At 36.7% G+C, this 19,398-nt stretch overlaps 1 protein-coding gene across 1 annotated transcript; it reads left to right on the top strand.

The window, feature by feature from the left end:
- Nucleotides 1-4,449: 4,449 nt before the first annotated feature.
- On the top strand, nt 4,450-19,297 carry LOC115437424 (uncharacterized). Its single transcript, XM_030160646.1, has 6 exons — nt 4,450-4,467; nt 8,581-9,120; nt 10,093-11,286; nt 14,533-14,731; nt 18,762-18,877; nt 19,073-19,297. Exons 1-6 carry the CDS (start codon nt 4,450-4,452, stop codon nt 19,295-19,297), a joined length of 2,292 nt encoding a protein of 763 aa, XP_030016506.1.
- The last annotated feature ends 101 nt before the right edge of the window (nt 19,298-19,398 follow it).

Raw genomic sequence — 19,398 nt, 5'->3', positions numbered from 1 at the left:
AACATTTTTGACTTAATTATTGATAGTTTAGACTACTTCTATTGTATTATTTTTTTGTGTTTGTAGACCAGTGTTAATATGATATTACTCTGGAGGTGAGGTCGTGCATATTTTGTACATTATAACAGCATATGTACTGTATGTGTAGGTCATCTGGGGATATAATCAGTTTTTAGTTTAACACTGAACACCCACTGACGGTGAATATTAACCCTTTCATGCACAGTGGTCACTACAGTGCACAGTTCTTCTCCAGCTCTTCTCTTATATATTCATGGGTTTTGTTGTTTTAGTTCCATATCAGCTGACAGAGTGGACGCTTATGCACCATCCCATAATACATTGTAATTCATACCATTACTGTAACGTGTTAAATCAATTTTTAATTGTTATTAGACTGTAATCAACAGTTTTCTTAATCATTAAGGGTTTTTTTCTGCATATATTTCTGCATGAAATTAGTAATAAGTAGTATTAGAGTATGTTAAAATGTGAGAAAACATCAGATTAGCTGCATGAAAAATGTTTTTCTTTCATAGTTTTCACGCAGTTTATCACTTTCTGATGATGGGTTTTAACCCTTTTATGCATGAATTATTAGAACCTTTGTCAAGATCTTTTCTTGGATGTTTTTATTCCTCATTAGACATGAAAAAACAATTCAATTGAGTTGTTTTTTTTTTTTTTTAGGATTTACAAAAATGCCCATTTGGCTACACTGCATTTTATTCTTGAAGCACAGAAACATGTTTTTAAAACCCAATATCAGAAAGTGATATGAAAACAATGACATAAAAACATTTTAATGCTGCTAATTTGATGTTTTCTCACATTTTAACAGACTCTAATACTAGTTATGACTCACTTGATTGATTTGACTGATTGATGTATTTATTTTGAATATGAATGTCAAAACAGAAGAAAATAAACACTTAAACATAAGACATATAAGACATATTCGAAAAGGAGAGAGAAGAAGCATAACTTATAAAATCCCACCCCTTCTCCTTGAATAATTAATAACTAATAATATTTCTAGTTCATGGAGATAATATGCGAAAAAAAAACTTTGTTTTTGAAAAAAACTGCTAATTACAGTCTAACAATTAACAATTGATTTACACTCGAACATGTTAGTGCAGATCAGGTTTATCAAGAACAGCAAAGTTACAGTAATGGTCTGAATGTCAGTGTGTTATTATGGGATGGTGCGGAAGTGTCCACAGTGTTGGCCAAATATGGAACTGAAACAACAAAATCCATGAGTATACAAGAGAACCGCTGTAGAATAACTGTCCACCAGAGTGACCACTGTGCATGACAGGGTTAAATACATGTTTTTATGCTTCAAAAATTGGTGTCCAGTTGAGTGGACATTTTTGTAACTCCATGAAAAATAGGTTCATAAAAAAAATTTCAATCGCATTGTTTTTTTCATGCCTAAAGAGGAATAAAAACACTCAGGAAAAAAACTCAACTAAGGTTCATGCATGAAAGGGTTAATGAGTATAATTATAGTGCCTCATACAACCTCACATTAAACAAACAAATCCAAACTAACCCTTAAAGTACTAACTGAATGGATGTTGATGCTCTGTTTGACAGCTGCTTCACTTCATCCTTTTTTTTTTTCTTTTGAGCATGATATATTTTGTTCCATTTCCTCCAGGGATTCTTTACTTTCTGCAGAGAATGGAGGTGTCTGTTCGAGTTAAGTGTGCCAGGCATCATCTTCAGTACCGGCATCGGAGCAATTAGGTGAACTAAGCAGCAGGCCTTTGGATGAATATGTGCACTGGGTTGAACTGTGGATCAGATCCTGCTGCAGTGTGAAGGCAAAGCACTAAGATGAATTCAAATTGGGAACAATAACAGGGATAAACAACCCCTTGAATGCTGCTGTGGATCAGATCCTGTTCAACACCTGTCAGACAGACTTCCTTCAACACTAATTTTACATTTACAGGAACAATAGGACAGTTCCACTTCCTCAATAGTATGATCCAGTCAAAACCAAAGCAGTCTTTCTATGGCTGAGGTTCACATGGCTATGGTCAGTAAATTTACATGTCACCTCTTGCATTTAATTTAGATTATTTGCACATTACATGCAATAAGATGTTGAAAAAACTGCATCAGTATAACAAAAAAAAACCAAAGAAAAAAATTATGCAAATTACTTAGACAGGATTTTATGCTTTAACCCAGGGGTGTCAAACATGCGGCCCGGGGGCCAAATGTGGCCCGCTAAAGGGTCCAGTTCAACCCCTGGGATGTTTTTTACAAGTGCAAAAATTCCACAGTCTTGAATTGAATTAAGCAAAAAAAAAAAAAAAAAAAAAAAATAGCTTGAATTAAGGAAAAAATCTTGAATTAAGCAAACAAAAAATCTTCAATTAAGCCAAGAAAATCTTCAATTAAGTAAAAAAATCTTCAATTAAGCCAAAAAAAAAAATCTCAAATTTAGCAAAAAAATCTTCAATTAAGCCAAAAAAGTCTTCAATTAAGCAAAAAAAAAAAAATCTTGGATTAAGTAAAAAAAATCTTGAATTAAGCCAAAAAAAAAAAGAATCTCAAATTAACAACTTAAACTTTTTTTTTCTTTTAGTGCAGAAAATAACATTAAATTATGAAAATGTTTACATTTACAAACTCTCCTGTAACACTAACATGTGACTAACCTGAACAAATGTGTCCAACCTGTAATGTCTGTATTAAATTCAGTCCAGTTTGAACTCTTTTCTTCTGTTCCTCAGTGTTTAGTGTCTTTGCAGATCTGATCCAGAATGCACATGGACTAATGAGAAGTGGAGGAAGAAGATCGTTAAAACTGCACTAAATTTTCTTATGTTTTTTTAATTTAAATTTCAGTTTTTTCAGGTTTTTTTTTTTTTGGATAGTTTATAAAAGTAAGTATTTTCATAATTTAATGTTTTTTTTTGCACTAAAACAAAGACAAAAATTTGCAGTTGTCATTATTCATAGGTTATTCTGTTCTTATTTTTCTGGTCCGGCCCACTGCAGATCACATTTAGCTGAATATGGAACTGAACTCAAATGAGTTTGGCAGGCCTGATTTAAAGTTTGAAGAGCAATTTAGAAATGAGGACTGAATGAGTTCATCTCATTGTGCATGATAGACAATAGTGTGAACAGGTATGTGTCTGCCATCCACATCGCTCATAAAAACACATTATAAGACAAAGTGTAACAAGATGTGAGATTAGCAGGATGTGGAGATGTTCTGGTTTAGCTTCATTCCAGCAACAGGACAAACTGCCAGTGAGCGTGTGTTAACCCATGAATGGATCATCATTTGAAATCCCATTAATGGTACAAAAGCACATTGTTCAGTAGTGGAAAAAACTTTTCAGACACCCTTCAAATTTTCACACAGTCTCAAATATTATCATGAAATATTTTTGGGTATTTCATGACACATTCTTATGTCTGGGGCTCTCTGTTGGTATTCTTGCACTGAGAATCCATTCCAGTATTATTGTATAACCTGAAATACCTCTGTTTGGTTTAATTTGTTAAATGAAAATAAAAATTTGATGGCAAAAAAGAAATATTTGTGGAAAACTCATCAAATAGTTACATCAAACACAAATATGCAAATGATTTTTCTGGGTCATTGTTAACAAGAAAAACACTACATTCTTGAAAGTTTCAACATGTCGTGTCCTGGATGTGTTTCATTATTTTGCTGAAACATTCAGTTTTGACCTCGACAGAACAGAATGTGCAGAAGAAAGCATGTGGGTTTGGAGAAGGGAACAATACTAGGCAGAGTTCAATGACTTCAGAGTGATTCATAATACAATATATCACAAATGCACAGGGTGTCCAAAATCCTTTTTCTACCACTGTATGAAAGTAAGCTAATAGAGTGTCGCCTCCATTACCCACAATGCACAATTTTCATTAACTCTGTTACGACCCCTGTCTTACTGCTTAGCAACATTCCTCTGTTTATTTAACTTTTCTATTTTGACATAAATTGCAAAAAATGCTGACATATATTTTCTGTGAGACATTTTGTGGTTATTCTAGTTGCTTAAATACTAAAATAGACACTTTTACCACAAAAGCTTGTTTCCTTATTTCCATCACTGTATATATAAGGAGGTGTTTTTTGCCTGTAAATTAAACCACTGTTTTGTTCGTGGGCGAATCAACGTCAATTTGAAGTTCACTGCAAATCAAGAGGAAGGCAGGTGTCAAAATAATGATTAGGTGTTATGGGATGTGAAAATTAAGAAAATACATGTTTTAATGGAGAATTTCACTTCATTTACACATTAAAGCAACTGGAAATAATTCTATGTGACTTGAGGTATGTTGCTGTGTGATGACATCACTTATTTTGTGAAGTTTCTATTTCCGTACAGGTGGGATCTTACAGCTGAGAGGAAAAGCAGATACATCTCAGTCGCTGTTTGTACGATGCCGGATGAGGAGAAGGTGAGTCTGTGTAATATGAAAAGGAATACAAATGTGAAGGTGGTTTGGGTTTGAAGCAGAATACAAAGGTCAAGTATGTGGGAGAAGGAAAAGGAACTGGTTATTAACGCTTTCATGCATACCGGTCACTCCAGTGGTCACTCCGGTGGTCACTCCGGTGGTCACTCCAGTGGACAGTTGTTCTCCAGCTGTTCTCTTGTATATTCATGGGTTTGGTTGTTTCAGTTCCATATCAGCCAACACAGTGGACGCTTATGCACCATCCCATACACTGACATTGAAAACATTACTGTAACTTTGCTGTTCTTGATAAACCTGATCTAACATGTTCGAGTGTAAATCAGTTCCTTGTTATTGTTATTAGACTGTAATTAACAATAAAAGTTTTTTTTGGTTTTTTTTGGCATATTATGTCCATGAAGTGAGTAATGACTAGTATTAGAGTACACTACAAACAAAAAGTTAAGGATATTTCTATTGTTTTTTGGTCATTTTTTTGGTCATTTTTGCCATTTGTAAATAAAACTGTCTGGTCATTTAAAAAAAATGTCTTTCAATTCACTTCACACAAAAAAGTAAAAAGCGTTGTGCAAGAATCCCAACTGAAATTTTTTTTTTAAAAAAAGCCCAAAAAATAAAAATATCCATAACTTTTTGTTTGTAGTGTATGTTAAAATGTGGGAAAGCATCAAATTAGCAGCATTTAATGTTTTTATTTCATAGTTTTCACACAGTAGATCAGTAAATACATGTTTCTTTGCTTCAAAAATTAAACACATGGTGTCCAGCTGAGTGGACATTTTTGCAACTCCATGAAAAATAGTTTCATTAAAAAAAAAATTAAAAAATTAATCGCATTGTTTTTTTTAATGCCCAGAGAGGAAAACAGAAAAATATGTTGATTAATGTTCTCATAATTCATGCATGAAAGGGTTAAACTACATATTTCTGTTCCTCTAATGATAACCAGCAGACAGTAGTGCTACTCCAGCATAATGTTGATGTCTCCACATGTAAAAACTAGATTATATAACAGCTATTCAACTGTAATTTTACTCATAAAATCTAATTATTCTTGCTTTCAAAGCTGTAGTTTTCATTGTTGTGTAAGTTGCTGTGTAATGCATATAATTAGATTTAGTCCAGACTGGTTTACAAATTAGAACAGTCACTACAGATAACATTTTTTAAAAATATTTTTTCCCATAATGCAGTGTTTTTCATTACACTAGACCTGCTTCCTTACTTGCCCAGATATAATTCTTTTATAATATATGATGTAATTCTTCTTCACAAACCAATAGTATTTTTACATTTTCAACCAAAAGTACAAAGATTCAAAATAAATAACACAAGTTACACCTCCATAATAATATTTCCACACATTTCTGTATAAAATTGCTTTTTAATTGTTTTTACAGACATGCTTTAATTTAAGGTTTTGCATTAATCAGGGATTACAGTCTGCAGGTCAAGCTAGCTTTGGTAGTTTACAGAAAATGGCATTTTAAAACTAACGACAGGACTAATATTTTGTTATCTTCATTGAATATGTATCTCTCTGTCAAATAAACCTTTCTGGGAGTTAGTTATCTTTTATTATTTTGCCCTCTTGTGGTCATAAAACTTACTGCAGGTTTAATTGTATTCACATCATTTAGTTTTTTTTTTTCCTGTTTGTTTCTGTTTTGTTTTGCTCTGTTGAACTGAACGGAAAGGTAATAAAACTAATTATATGAATCTTGAATTCAAATTATTTTTGCTATACAACCTGGAATAAAATCAGTAGTAATGAAATAGTGACAATATAGCTTAAATGTTGATTAAAACGTACACACAGTGCACTTTGATGAGCAAGAAAAAAAACTATGTATCTCCAAATGTGTTGATTTTGATTGTTTGTGATAAACTGCAGGATCTTGTCCTTAGTGGGCTCAGAAAATTCTGCTCCTTCTTAAAATAAGTACTCTTTAAAAAACAATCTTAACCCAAAGACCTTGAGCTATTTTTGTGGCATCTTCAAAATGAATTTCTCGCTGCATCAGACCCTTTATTATCATCATCATCATCACCCTTTATTATGATCATTATCTAACAGTATCCTCTGTATTTGTCAGTGAAAAGCAGGTATTTTCCTATATTTAATGAAGAATCTTTATCATGTCAGTATATATGTTAGAAATGTGGATATGCAGCTGACCCTCTGCATTTAACCCATCATTAGCTGAACATGCAGGAACACACCACACACTGCAGGGAACGAGCAGTGGGCTGCATGTCTTGCAACAAGCGAGGAAAAGGGGGGAGGGGGGGTAAGTGTCTTGCTCAAGGGCACATCAGCCAACAATTTCTATGGCAGTCTGGGGAATTGAACCGATTAGAAGTCGATTCTCCAACCCTGTAGGCCACAGCTGCCCCATGAACTATAGAGATGTTCATAAAAGATCAGAGTAAGTTCAAAGGTTATTATGTCAGAACACAGAAAACAGTCACATATGTTATCAAGTGAATGTAAAAACTCTTCTGTCAGTTCTAAAACAAGGCTGTTTGACAGACTTCATGTTTTACCAGTGAATCAGTGTTCCAGAAGATAACAGTGTTTCCATGTTCACTAGAGCCTGTAAATGTCCAAATAAAGACATATTATATTTACCTAAACTATCTAAATGTATTAAAAGGATTAATGGTCTTTAAGGATTAACTGGAAAAATGTCAAATGTATGATCACAAAGCTGAAAATATGCCTGTTTTTCTGACCTGAAAGGAAAAGTTAACCCTTTCATACATGAATTATGAAAACCTTAGTCAAGATATATTTTCCTGAGTGTTTTTATTCTTATTTAGGCATGAAAAAACCCCAAACAATGTGATTGAATTGTTTTGGTTTTTTTAAGGAGTTACAAAAATGTCCCCTCAGCTGGACACCATGGATTTAATTTGTGAAACAAAGAAACATGTATTTAAAACCTTATATCAGAAAGTGATATGGAAAACTATGCAATGAAAACATTTTTAATGCTGCTAATCAGATGTTTTCTCACATATTAACATACCCTAATACAGGGGTGTCAAACATGCGGCCTGGGGGCCAAATGCGGCCCGCCAAAGGGTCCAGTTCAGCCCCTGGGATGTTTTTGCCAAGTACAAAAATTCCACAGTCTTGAATTGAATTAAGCAAAAATAGATAAATAGCTTGAATTAAGGAAAAAATCTTGAATTAAGCAAAAAAAAAATCTTCAATTAAGTTAAAAAAAAAAAAAAAATCTTCAATTAAGCCCCCCAAAAAACCTTCAATTAATTAAAAAAATCTTCAATTAAGCAAAAAAAAAAAAAAAAAATCTCAAATTTAGCAAAAAAAATCTTGAATTAAGCCCAAAAAAAAAAAAGCTTAAATTAAGTTTAAAAAAAATCTTCAATTAAGTAAAAAAAATCTTCAGTTAAGTAAAAAAAATCTTCAGTTAAGCCAAAAAAAATTCTTAAATTAAGTTAAAAAAAAAAAAAAAAATAATAAAAAAAATCTTGAATTAAGTAAAAAAAAAAGTATCTTGAATTAAGCAAAAACAAATGTAGAATTAACAACTTAATTTTTTTCTTATTTTTAGTGCAAAAAATAACATTAAATTATGAAAATAATTACATGTACAAACTCTCCTGTAACACTAACATGTGAATAACCTGAACAAATGTGTCCAACCTGAAATGTCTGTATTAAATTCAGTCCAGTTTGAACTCTTTTCTTCCTGTTCCTCAGTGTTTAGTGTCTTTGCAGATCTGATCCAGAATGCACATGGACTAATGATAAACTGAGGAATAATATTATTAAAATTGCACTAAATTTTCTTACGTTTTTTAATTTAAATTTCAGTTTTTTCTTTTCTTTTTTTTTTTTTTTTTTTGGATAGTTTATAAAAGTAAGTATTTTCATAATTTAATGTTTGTTTGTTTGTTTTCACTAAAACAAAGGAAAAAATTTGGAGTTGTCATTATTTATAGGTTATTCTGTTCTTATTTTTCTGGTCCGGACCACTGCAGGTCAAATTTAGCTGAATATGGAACTGAACTGGAAGTAGCAGGAATGTTAGCGTGGTTAGCCCCCCAGCGAGTCCCGTGCAGCCGGGAGAGACCAGGGACGGATTTGTGACAGTACGGGGGAAGCGCAGTGCTAAACGCAAAAACTTAGTGCACCAACAGCTTCCCGTCTGTAATAGGTTTGATCCCCTCAGCGACACACCGGCTGAACCGGATACACTCGTAATTGGCAGCTCCATAGTCAGAGACGTGAAGCTCCCAGCGGTGTCTGTCAGGTGTTACCCAGGGGCCAGAGTCGGTGACATCGAAGGAAACCTTAGGCTTTTACAGCAGAGTAGGACTAGGTTTCGCCGGATCGTTATTCACGCAGGTGGTAACGACGCCCGGCGGAGACAATCTGAGGTTCTTAAATTGAATGTAGCCTCGGTGTGTAAACTTGCTAGGTCGATGGCTGACACCGTAGTATTCTCTGGACCCCTGCCCAATTTGGTCAATGATGAGATGTACTCTAGGTTCTCATCATTTAACCGCTGGTTGTCTAGATGGTGCCCAGAAAACGACATTGTTTTTATTGACAATTGGCGTGCGTTCTGGGGAAAGCCCGGGCTCATTCGCAGAGACGGCGTACATCCCACTTGGGAGGGTGCCTGTCTTTTAGCTCACAATCTGGCCGCTAGCCTTTGTCTTCCAAAGTGACCCTTCAGAGTGGGGGCCCGGGGGCAGAGTTGTAGTGTAAAACACTTCTCTGTTAATCACTCACTTCCTCCCGAGCTGTCACACATCCAGTGTTTAGGAAAGAAGATAGAGACTGTGTCTGTTCCTCGTGTAGTAGAGACTCAAAAACCTAACCCTATAGAGACTTTAGGAGTGAGACCAAATAATTTAATACAAATAGTTCCGGATTGCAGTCAAATTAAAAGTCAAATTAAAAGGACATCTAATAAACATATTAAATGTGGATTACTAAACATTAGGTCTATTTCATCCAAATCTCTGTTATTAAATGACTTAATTGGTGACCATAAAATTGATATTTTGGCTCTGACAGAAACCTGGCTTCAGCAAAACGAATATGTGAGACTAAATGAATCCACGCCACCAAGTCATGTGAACTTTCACACAGCTAGAAGCACTGGTCGAGGTGGAGGAGTGGCAGTAATTTCACACTCTAGTTTAGGTCTGAACCCTAAAACTAATCACACTTATCAATCCTTTGAAAGTTTATTTCTGTCAATTACTGATCCCAATTGGAAAAACAAAAAAACAGTTCTATTTGTAGTGGTCTATCGCCCTCCTGGTCCTTACTCACAGTTTTTATCAGAATTCTCTGACTTTTTATCCACTGTAGTGTTAAACTGGGATAGGATTTTAATAGTTGGGGACTTTAACATTCATGTTGATAATGACAATGACTCTTTTAGTGGAGCTTTTAGTGGCCTATTAGATGGGATTGGCTTTGTTCAAAATGTAAATAAACCAACTCACCGTCACAAGCACACCCTGGATCTGATCTTAACATATGGTATTGAGATTAGTGACCTTGTTGTCCTCCCCCATAACCCCTTACTCTCAGACCACTTTTTAATTACCTTTCAGTTTGTGCTTGAGGATAAGTCTACACCTGTGATTAAAGCTCAGATGAAAAGGACGTTATGTGATCGTTCTGTCTCAAGGTATAGAGAGATAATTCAGCCAATATTTCCTTCCCTGTTGTCTGATTATGTAGAGAACATGTCTAGTCCTGCTGCATGTGATGAGTTTGTTGATAGTGCCATGCTCACACTACAGACTGCTCTGGATGTAGTTGCCCCCCTCAAGCCAAGGATTGTTAAGCCAAGGCCAGCTTCTCCTTGGTATAATGCCGAAACACGTTCCTTTAAACAAGCAGCACGTAAATTAGAGAGGCTATGGCGCCGTTCCAGCTCAGAGCATTCTTTTAGTGCCTGGAAAAACAGCTTATTGGCCTATAAGCAGGCCCTGCGTAAGGCTAAAACTAGTTACTACTCATCCTTAATCGAGAAAAACAAGAATAACCCTAGATTCCTGTTCAGCACTGTTGCCAGGCTGACAAACAGTCACAGTTCAGTAGAACCCTCTATCCCACTTACTCTCAGCTGTGATGACTTCCTACAATTCTTTAACGATAAAATCTCAACTATTAGGAACAAAATAGATGAACTACCTCCAAATATTAGGTCTGACAAAGCACAGGCTACTAACCAAGAATCTCTTCTAAACCCCCCTACAATGTTAGATAATTTCACTACTGTAGATGGAGCTGATGTAGCATCTATCATTATGTCCTCCAAACCATCCACCTGCCTCTTAGACCCGATCCCAACCAAACTTTTTAAACAGACTCTGCCCCTAACTATTGACACAATTCTAACTATAATTAATACCTCACTAGTTACTGGCTACGTGCCACAATCTTTTAAATTTGCAGTTATTAAACCACTTCTGAAAAAACCTACTCTAGATCCTGACCTCCTGGTCAGTTACAGACCTATATCTAATTTACCCTTCCTCTCAAAAGTTCTTGAAAGAGTGGTAGTTAAACAGCTGTGTCAGCATTTACAGGACAATAGTTTATTTGAACACTTCCAGTCTGGCTTTCGTGCTCATCATAGCACTGAAACCGCATTAGTCAAAGTAACCAATGACTTGTTATTAGCTGCTGACGATGGTTTGGTCTCGATCCTGGTCTTATTGGACCTGAGTGCAGCTTTTGACACTATCGACCACAGTATCTTACTGCAGAGATTAGAATGGGACATAGGCATCAGAGGAGCAGCCCTCTGCTGGTTTAAATCCTATTTATCTAATAGGTACCAGTTTGTTCATGTAAACCAACAATCATCAACATATTCCAGAGTTAGTTGCGGCGTGCCACAAGGGTAGGTCCTCGGGCCCATTTTGTTTACACTATACATGCTGCCTTTAGGTAACATTATTAGAAAACATGGCATTAAGTTTCACTGTTACGCAGATGATACACAACTGTATTTATCGATTAAACCTGATCAGACCAGACAAGTAGATAAACTAAGTTCCTGTGTCCGTGACATTAAAACCTGGATGAGCGCTAATTATCTTTTACTTAACCCTGAAAAAACAGAGGTCATTATAATAGGCCCTAAAAATGCAAGAGACTCCCTATCTGACCAGATAGTCACTCTGGACAATGTGGGTGTAGCCTCTAGCACCACAGTTAGAAACCTAGGAGTTCTATTTGACCCAGATCTATCATTTAAACCACATATTAACCAAGCCTGCAGAACCGCCTTCTTCCACCTGCGCAACATAGCCAAAATTAGAAATATTCTTTCTAAAAATGATGCAGAAAAATTAGTTCATGCGTTTGTTACATCTAGATTAGATCACTGCAACTCCCTTCTCGTAGCATGTCCTAAAAGCTCTCTAAAAAGTTATCAACTGGTTCAGAACGCGGCAGCGAGACTACTAACAGGAACAAATAGAAGAGAACACATCACCCCTGTGCTCCAAGCCCTTCACTGGCTTCCAATTGAGTTTAGAATTAGATTCAAAATCCTCCTCCTCACATACAAGACCATTAATGGTATGGGCCCCTCTTATCTCAGAGATGCTCTGGTGCCGTACCATCCCAACAGAACCCTTCGTTCTCAGAATGCAGGTCTACTGGTAGTTCCCAGGGTCTGTAAAAGTACAGTAGGAGCTAGAGCCTTTAGTTACCAAGCTCCTGTTTTATGGAATCAGCTTCAGCTAACATTAAAGAGGCCGACACAGTCTCTACATTTAAGGTCAGGCTAAAAACATTCCTATTTGAAAAAGCTTATGGTCAGGCTAGTTCAAACCAGACTAAACCCACAGTTCAGTCTAAGCTGCCCTAGGAGCAAGAATGCTGGGGGAAGTACAGGCACTGAGTCCTATCTCCTGTTTCTGGTTCTACGTACCATTCTGGTCTGCACTTATATTTTTAATATTTAGCCAACTTAGTTTGTGCAGTGCTATTCACCCGATGTCCCCTTTCCCACTACTACTACGCTACTTTTTCAGTTGTAACCACTTGGGAGCCAATGATGGCAGGATCTGCGCTGACCCATCTGTGTCCTGCCCTGTCCTGTGTCCTGACCCCCTCCCCCACCTGTCTGGATGGACGTCCTCGGCCTCACCACTGTGGATGGGCCTCCTCGCCCCTGCCTGTCTCATCCAGCGGGATGGACCCCCCATGTGTCCACCCTACTGCATCCTTGTAGACTAGAACTACATCTGCAAATGGACGTCCATCAGTCCTGCTGCATCTATAGCCTGTCTGTCCATGGGAGTGGATCTCTCCTTCACTGTGGTTCTCCCCGAGGTTTCTCCCTTTTCCCACTGGGTTTTGAGTTTTTCCTTGCCGAGAAGGAGGGTCTAAGGACGGGGGATGCCCTGGACACTACTCATTTTCTTGCTGTTCATTTGACTGTTGTTTACTCTAACTGACTCTGTAAAGCCCTTTGAGATAACCTTGTTGTGATATTGGGCTATACAAATAAAGTTGAATTGAATTGAATTGAATTGAACTCAAATGAGTTTGACAGTCCTGTGCTAAGACTAATTATTATTCACTTCATGGAGATAATATGCAAAAAACAAACAAACTGTTAATTATACTCTAATAACAACTACCAATTGATTTCCACTCAAACATGTTAGTGCAGATCAGTTTTTATCAATAACAGTACAGTTACAGTAATGGTCTGAATGTCAGTGTATGGGATGGTGCATTAGTGTCCACTGTGTTGGCTGATATGGAACTAAAACAACAATAGAACAGCCGTAGAAGAACTGTCCACTGGAGTGACCAGTATACATGAAAGGGTTCATTTTCTAGAGATACTAAAACCCCAAACACTGGGTCAAGATCCACAGGTGCATTGTGGGAGGCTCCAGTTGGGTTGCCAGATAAATTTGTATTTCAAACTTTAAAAAACAAACTTTCATACTCAAAGCTGGTAGAGAAACACAATCTCTAATATCGATGCAAAAAGAACTTCTGGAAATACCTTCAGTTGACACTGTATTAGAAATATTTGTAATTTATGTTAATACTATGAGTAGAGTTTTTTTGTACAGTACCAAACCTTCAGATATTAAAATTAATGGTGATCCAATAATAACACCCAGACTGCACTAACACTGCATAGGATGGAACTAATGAATGATAGAACATGTTGGAGATGTTGGAATGCTGAAATGTCTGCTCAGGATTTTGCAGAGTTTAGGGGAGCAGCTGGGGTCCATCCTGGTTTGCAGTCTCCTAGGGGACAGGACAGATGCTGCAGAGTTAACAAAAAGTCTGTTTCCAACTGTAAATCCTCCGGAACACCTGAGCTAACAGAATGGATGGATGAAATGATAAAGACTGCACGTTTGGAAAAAATGCATGGAAACATTTATGGCTACTAGGAAGAAACTGAACAACATGACTTTTCTTAAGAAAAATAAGTGGGATTTTATGCAAGGCAAGGCAGGTTTATTTATGTAGCACATTTCATGTACAAGACAATTCAAAGTGCTTTACATAAAACATTAAAAGCATCACAGCAGAAGCAATGAAAAGTATGTAAATAGATAAAACAGATAAAAACTTTAAGCTTAAAAGAATACAAACTCTATTCAAATGCAGCTGAGAACAGGTGGGTCTTTAACCTGGATTTACATAAACTGAGTGTTTCAGCTGATCTGAGGTTTCCTGGAAGTTTGTTCCGGACATGTGGAGCATAGAAGCTGAACGCAATATTCTAACAATATTGTGCCTGTTACTACATTTTTTGTGCATTTATAGATCCACTGTAAACTGTCAGTTGTGTTAACAGTAGGCTGAGACGTAATATTGTCGAAATTTCTCTTACTTTTCTCAAGAAATTTCAGCTTGTACATGGCTTTTCAGGTTATTCATCCTCTCATAATGTAATTTGACTTGTTTCACACTAAACCTAACACTAAACATACCTGTAAGTCCACATGACAGATTGCCTCACTTAGACCAACAGCACTTCCTGTCTTGTAAAGGAGGCCCACCAACGCCTCCTCGTCCTGTGGAAACTGACGTGGGCTGGACTGAACAGGCCTGTCCTGACACCCTTCCACCAGGGTGAGGAGGAAAGCCTCCTCACCTCCTACATGACTTCTGTAGCAGCTGCAGATGGGAAAGGCTCTACAAAGACAAGTGAAGTCTGCTCAAAGGCCCGTCGGCAGCAGCCTGCCCACAGTCAGTGACATTTACAGCATCACGGAGGACCCCACCCCACCCCCACCCTGCACACAGCCTGTTAGCCCACCTTCCATCAGGCAGGAACCAGAACCACCAGGCCCACAAACTGCTGCTACCCGGATTCCATAAGACTGTTAAACTCAGACCATAACCGAACAATAACTCACTCCAGTGTTGTTCATTTATGTGCGATATAATAACACTGTGCAATAGTCAGTCAGTTTTACTCCATTACAACGCGCACTAATATCTTTACATTCCAGTCAGTTCGACCCCTCTATGTTCATTTTTTATTTATTATTATTATGCTATCTGCACTTTGCTTTGATTGTTTTACAATCTTGTGTTTCTATTTTAAATGTGTGTGGGTTTTTTTTTTAAATGTCAGCTTCACTGTCGATTCTGTGAATCATAATTTGGTTCTTCATGTCACATGTTGAATGACAATAAAAGATTTTAAATCTTAACCTGTAAAGACCCAAACCTCCACCGACGACCAAAAGCATCTACTGAACTAAAGCGTTTAATTCCTGTTGATCCACTAATCCTATCAATACATGTAAATAATTGGTGTAAATACAGTTTGTCATCTTTTCATGGTCATCAGATATGACCCATCTGGACGTTCAGAGGCTCTGTAGTTACCGTGGAAACACCGTCATCTTCAACAACATTGATTCACCAGTAAAACCCATGGAGTTGGATCAATGACAGTGGATGGACACACTGGGTTTATGTTCAGTTAATGAGAGATTTGGCTGAAAAAGTCACTTTTTTTTTCAGTTTTCTCTGTTTCTGATATTATAACTTGTGAATTAACTCTGAGCTTTCATGAACATCTAAATTAAATATAGAAAATTAACCCTTTCATGCATACTGGTCACTCCAGTGGACAGTTCTTCTTCAGCTGTTCTCTTGTATATTCATGGATTTTGTTGTTTTAGTTCCATATCAGCCAACACAGTGGACACAAATGCATCATTCTATACACTGACATTCAGACCACTACTGTACCTTTCCTGTTTTTGATAAACCTGATCCGCAGTAACATATTTTAGTGTAAATTAATTTCTAATTGTTATTAGACTATAATTAACAGGGTTTTTTTTTTTTTAACAAGTTGTTTTTTTTTTTTTGCATATTATCTGAGTGAGTAATAACTAGTATTATAGTATGTTAAAATGTGAGAAAACATCAGATTAGCAGCATTAAATATGTTTTTATTTCATACTTTTCACACAGTATGTTAGTAAATGCATGTTTCTTTGCTTCAGAAATTAAATTTTTAATCTTTTCTGTCGTTTGTAAGAATAACCTGTGCTGCTACTCATTCTGTTTGGGTGCTGCGTCTTGGCCCGGTCATTATTGTAAATGAGCATCAGTTCTCAACTAACTTACCTGGTTAAATAAAGGTTAAATTAAAAAAAAAAAAGTAAAATGCATGGTGTCCAGCTGAGTGGACATTTTTGTAACTCCATGAAAAGTAGGTTCATTTAAAAAAAAAAAATCAACCACATTGTTTTTTTTAATGCCTGAAGAGGAATAAAAACACTCAGGAAAAAAAATTCTTGATTAAAATACTCATAATTCATGCATGAAAGGGTTAAATACAGGGAAATATATGATTAAGAGGGAAAATGCAAAACACAGAGGATAATATTGTAATAAATGGTGTAATAAATCACTTAAGAAAGGTTAAATAGAGAGAAAAATTCATTTGGGAGCTGCCACAAAAGTACCACTGGGTCTCTATGGGTTAAATCAGGGTGGTCAAACTCATGTTCTGTCAGGGGCCACATTCAACTAAATTAGATCTGCAGTGTGTCATATCAGTACCTGGACTCTTGTATGTTTAGTCTGTCTCGTGTGTCATTTCCTGTTTTATTTTGTTAATCCTCCTCTTGTGTCATGTCTGCTGTCTTTGCTTCCTCTCCCTGATTGTTTCACCTGTGCTGATTACCTGTCTCCGCCCTGATTTGTTCCACCTGTGTCTCATTGTCTTCCCTCCCTTCTGTGTATATAAGCCCTGTGTTTTCCCCTGTCCTGTGCCAGTTTGTATTCCTCCCTTGTGGTGTGTCTACTTACCACCGTTTCTCTGAACCTGTTTGTTCCTGACCCGGATTGTTCCTCGTTCTGAGCCTGCCTGATCCCCATCGGTACCTCTGCCTGATTCTGCTACACTGGTATTCGACTTTCTGCCTGGAAACACGGTTAGTGCTTTTGCTTTTCCCCCATGTTCCGTTGCCTGTTTTTTGGACTTCCCGTGTATGACCTGGTCTGTCCCCTGACACTTCTCTGCTTGTTTCTAGTCGGGTTCCCCTCGTGTGCTCCCGACCCGGGCAGAGAGCTCCCCTTACTGGATTCAGACATCGTGACGAATTCACACTGTCTAACCTGGGAGGATTCTTTAAAGAAACCTTTTTGTGAACTGTTTTTTCTGTCTGTGTTTAATAAACACTCATTAACTTTATTCCTGTCTGTTGGTTGTGCATTTGGGTCCAAGTCTTGTGTCTCTGGTTCTAACACAGTGGGCCGGACCAGTAAAACAATACCATAATAATATATAAATAATGACAATTCCAAATTTTTGTCTTTGTTTTAGGGTAAAGAAAAAAAAAACATTAAGTTATGAAAATACTTACTTTTACAAACTATCCAAACAAAAAGATGTGAATAACCTGAAAAAAATCAAATTCCTTGTGAAAAATAAGTGCAATTTTAACAATATTATTCCTCAACTTATCATTTCTACATGTGCATTATGGATCGGATCTACAAAGACACTAAACACTGAGGAACAGGAAGAAAAGAGTTCAAATTGTACTTAATTTTCTTTAGACATTTCAGGTTGTTCAGGTTTTTGACATTTTAGTGTTACAGGATAGTTTGTAAATGTAAATATTTTCATAATTTAATGTGATTTTAAAAATAATAATAGATTAGATTTCTCTAGTGCTTTTCTATGAACACATACTCAGAGCGCGTACAGAGGGTCCATTCTTCATTCACTCTCACATCCTCCCTCTGGTGGTGCTAAACTACATCTGTATCCACAGCTGGGGTGGGGGGGGCAGACTGACGGAAGCGTGGCTGACAATCTGCGCCTACGGCCCCTCCACCACCACCGAACATTCACACACATTCATACACCAGTGTGAGTGGCAACACTGGAGGCAAGGGGGCTGAAGTGTCTTGCCCAAGGACAAAACAGCACATGGACAGAGCGGGATTCGAACCACCAACCCTTCAGTTATTGGATGACCATCTGAGCCATGGCCGCCCCCAAAACACTACGACCAAGAAACAAATTTGAAGTTGTTTAATTCAAGATTTTTTTGCTGAATTCAAAATTTTTTTTATTTAATTGAAGATTTTTTTTTTTTGGCTTAATTCAACTTTTTTTTTTTTTAACTTAACTGAAGATTTTTTTTTGCTTACTTCAACATTTTTTTTAATTTAATTGAAGATTTTTTTTGGCTTAATTGAAGATTTTTTTTTTTTTTTACTTCAAGATTTTTTTTGCTTAATTGAAGATTTTTTTGGCTTAATTCAAGATTTTTTGCTAAATTTGAGATTTTTTTGGCTTAATTGAAGTTTTTTTTTGTTTTACTAATTCAAGATTTTTTTTTACTTAACTGAATATTTTTTGGCTTAATTGAAGATTTTTTGCTAAATTTGAGATTTTTTTTGGCTTAATTGAAGATTTTTTTTTTTTTTTTACTTCAAGATTTTTTTTTGCTTAATTGAAGATTTTTTTTGGCTTAATTCAAGATTTTTTGCTAAATTTGAGATTTTTTTTTTGCTTAATTCAAGATTTTTTTTTTTTTTTTTTTACTTAATTCAAGATATTTTTTTACTTAATTGAATTTTTTTTTGGCTTAATTGAAGATTTTTTACTCAATTGGAGATGTTTTTTTTTAACTTAATTGAAGATTTTTTTTGGCTTAATTCAAGATCTTTTTTACTTAATTCAGATTTTTTTAAACTTAATTCAACATTTTTTCCTTCATTTTTTCCTTAATTCAAGCTAATCCAAATCGCACACCACCCTGGTATCACATGGTGTCCCTCAAGGCTCTGTTCTTGGCCCCATACTCTTCATCTTGTACATACTTCCGCTTGGTCATATCATCCGTCACCATGGTCTCCACTTTCACTGTTATGCCGACGACACCCAGCTGTACATCTCACTAAAGCCATCACCCCTGCCATTCTCTCCCACCATCACCAACTGCCTCACCGACATTAAAACTGGATGACCAACAACTTTCTCAAACTCAACAGCAATAAAACTGAAATCATCATTTTTGGACCAAATCTCTTCTCCCCTCCTCCCAGAACTTCTCACTCTCCATCGATGGTCACTCAGTCACCCCCTCCCCCCTGGCCAGAAACCTCGGCATCATCATGGACCCCGCCCTTTCCTTCAAATCACACATCAATCATGTCACCAAAACTTCCTTCCTTCATCTCCGCAACATCGCACGCCTCCGCCCCACCCTCTCCCCCTCAGCTGCCCAAACACTCATCCACGCCTTCATCACCTCCAGACTAGATTATTAGCATTCTTTATGGCCTTCCTTCCACTGCCCTCCAAAATTACAGTATGTCCAGAACTCAGCCGCCCGGTTACTCACCCACTCACCTGGTTACTCACCCACTCC

The sequence above is a fragment of the Sphaeramia orbicularis genome, chromosome 17 (genome assembly GCF_902148855.1).
Source record: "Sphaeramia orbicularis chromosome 17, fSphaOr1.1, whole genome shotgun sequence".
Taxonomy (NCBI): domain Eukaryota; kingdom Metazoa; phylum Chordata; class Actinopteri; order Kurtiformes; family Apogonidae; genus Sphaeramia; species Sphaeramia orbicularis.
This window is presented reverse-complemented; position numbering and strand designations above follow the sequence as displayed.

Coding starts and splice junctions, on each gene's coding strand:
- LOC115437424 (XM_030160646.1), top strand. Junction 11,287..14,532: donor GGGACATAGGCATCAGAGGA/GCAGCCCTCTGC, acceptor TGTCTTGTAAAG/GAGGCCCACCAACGCCTCCT. Junction 18,878..19,072: donor TCATATCATCCGTCACCATG/GTCTCCACTTTC, acceptor CCCTCCTCCCAG/AACTTCTCACTCTCCATCGA.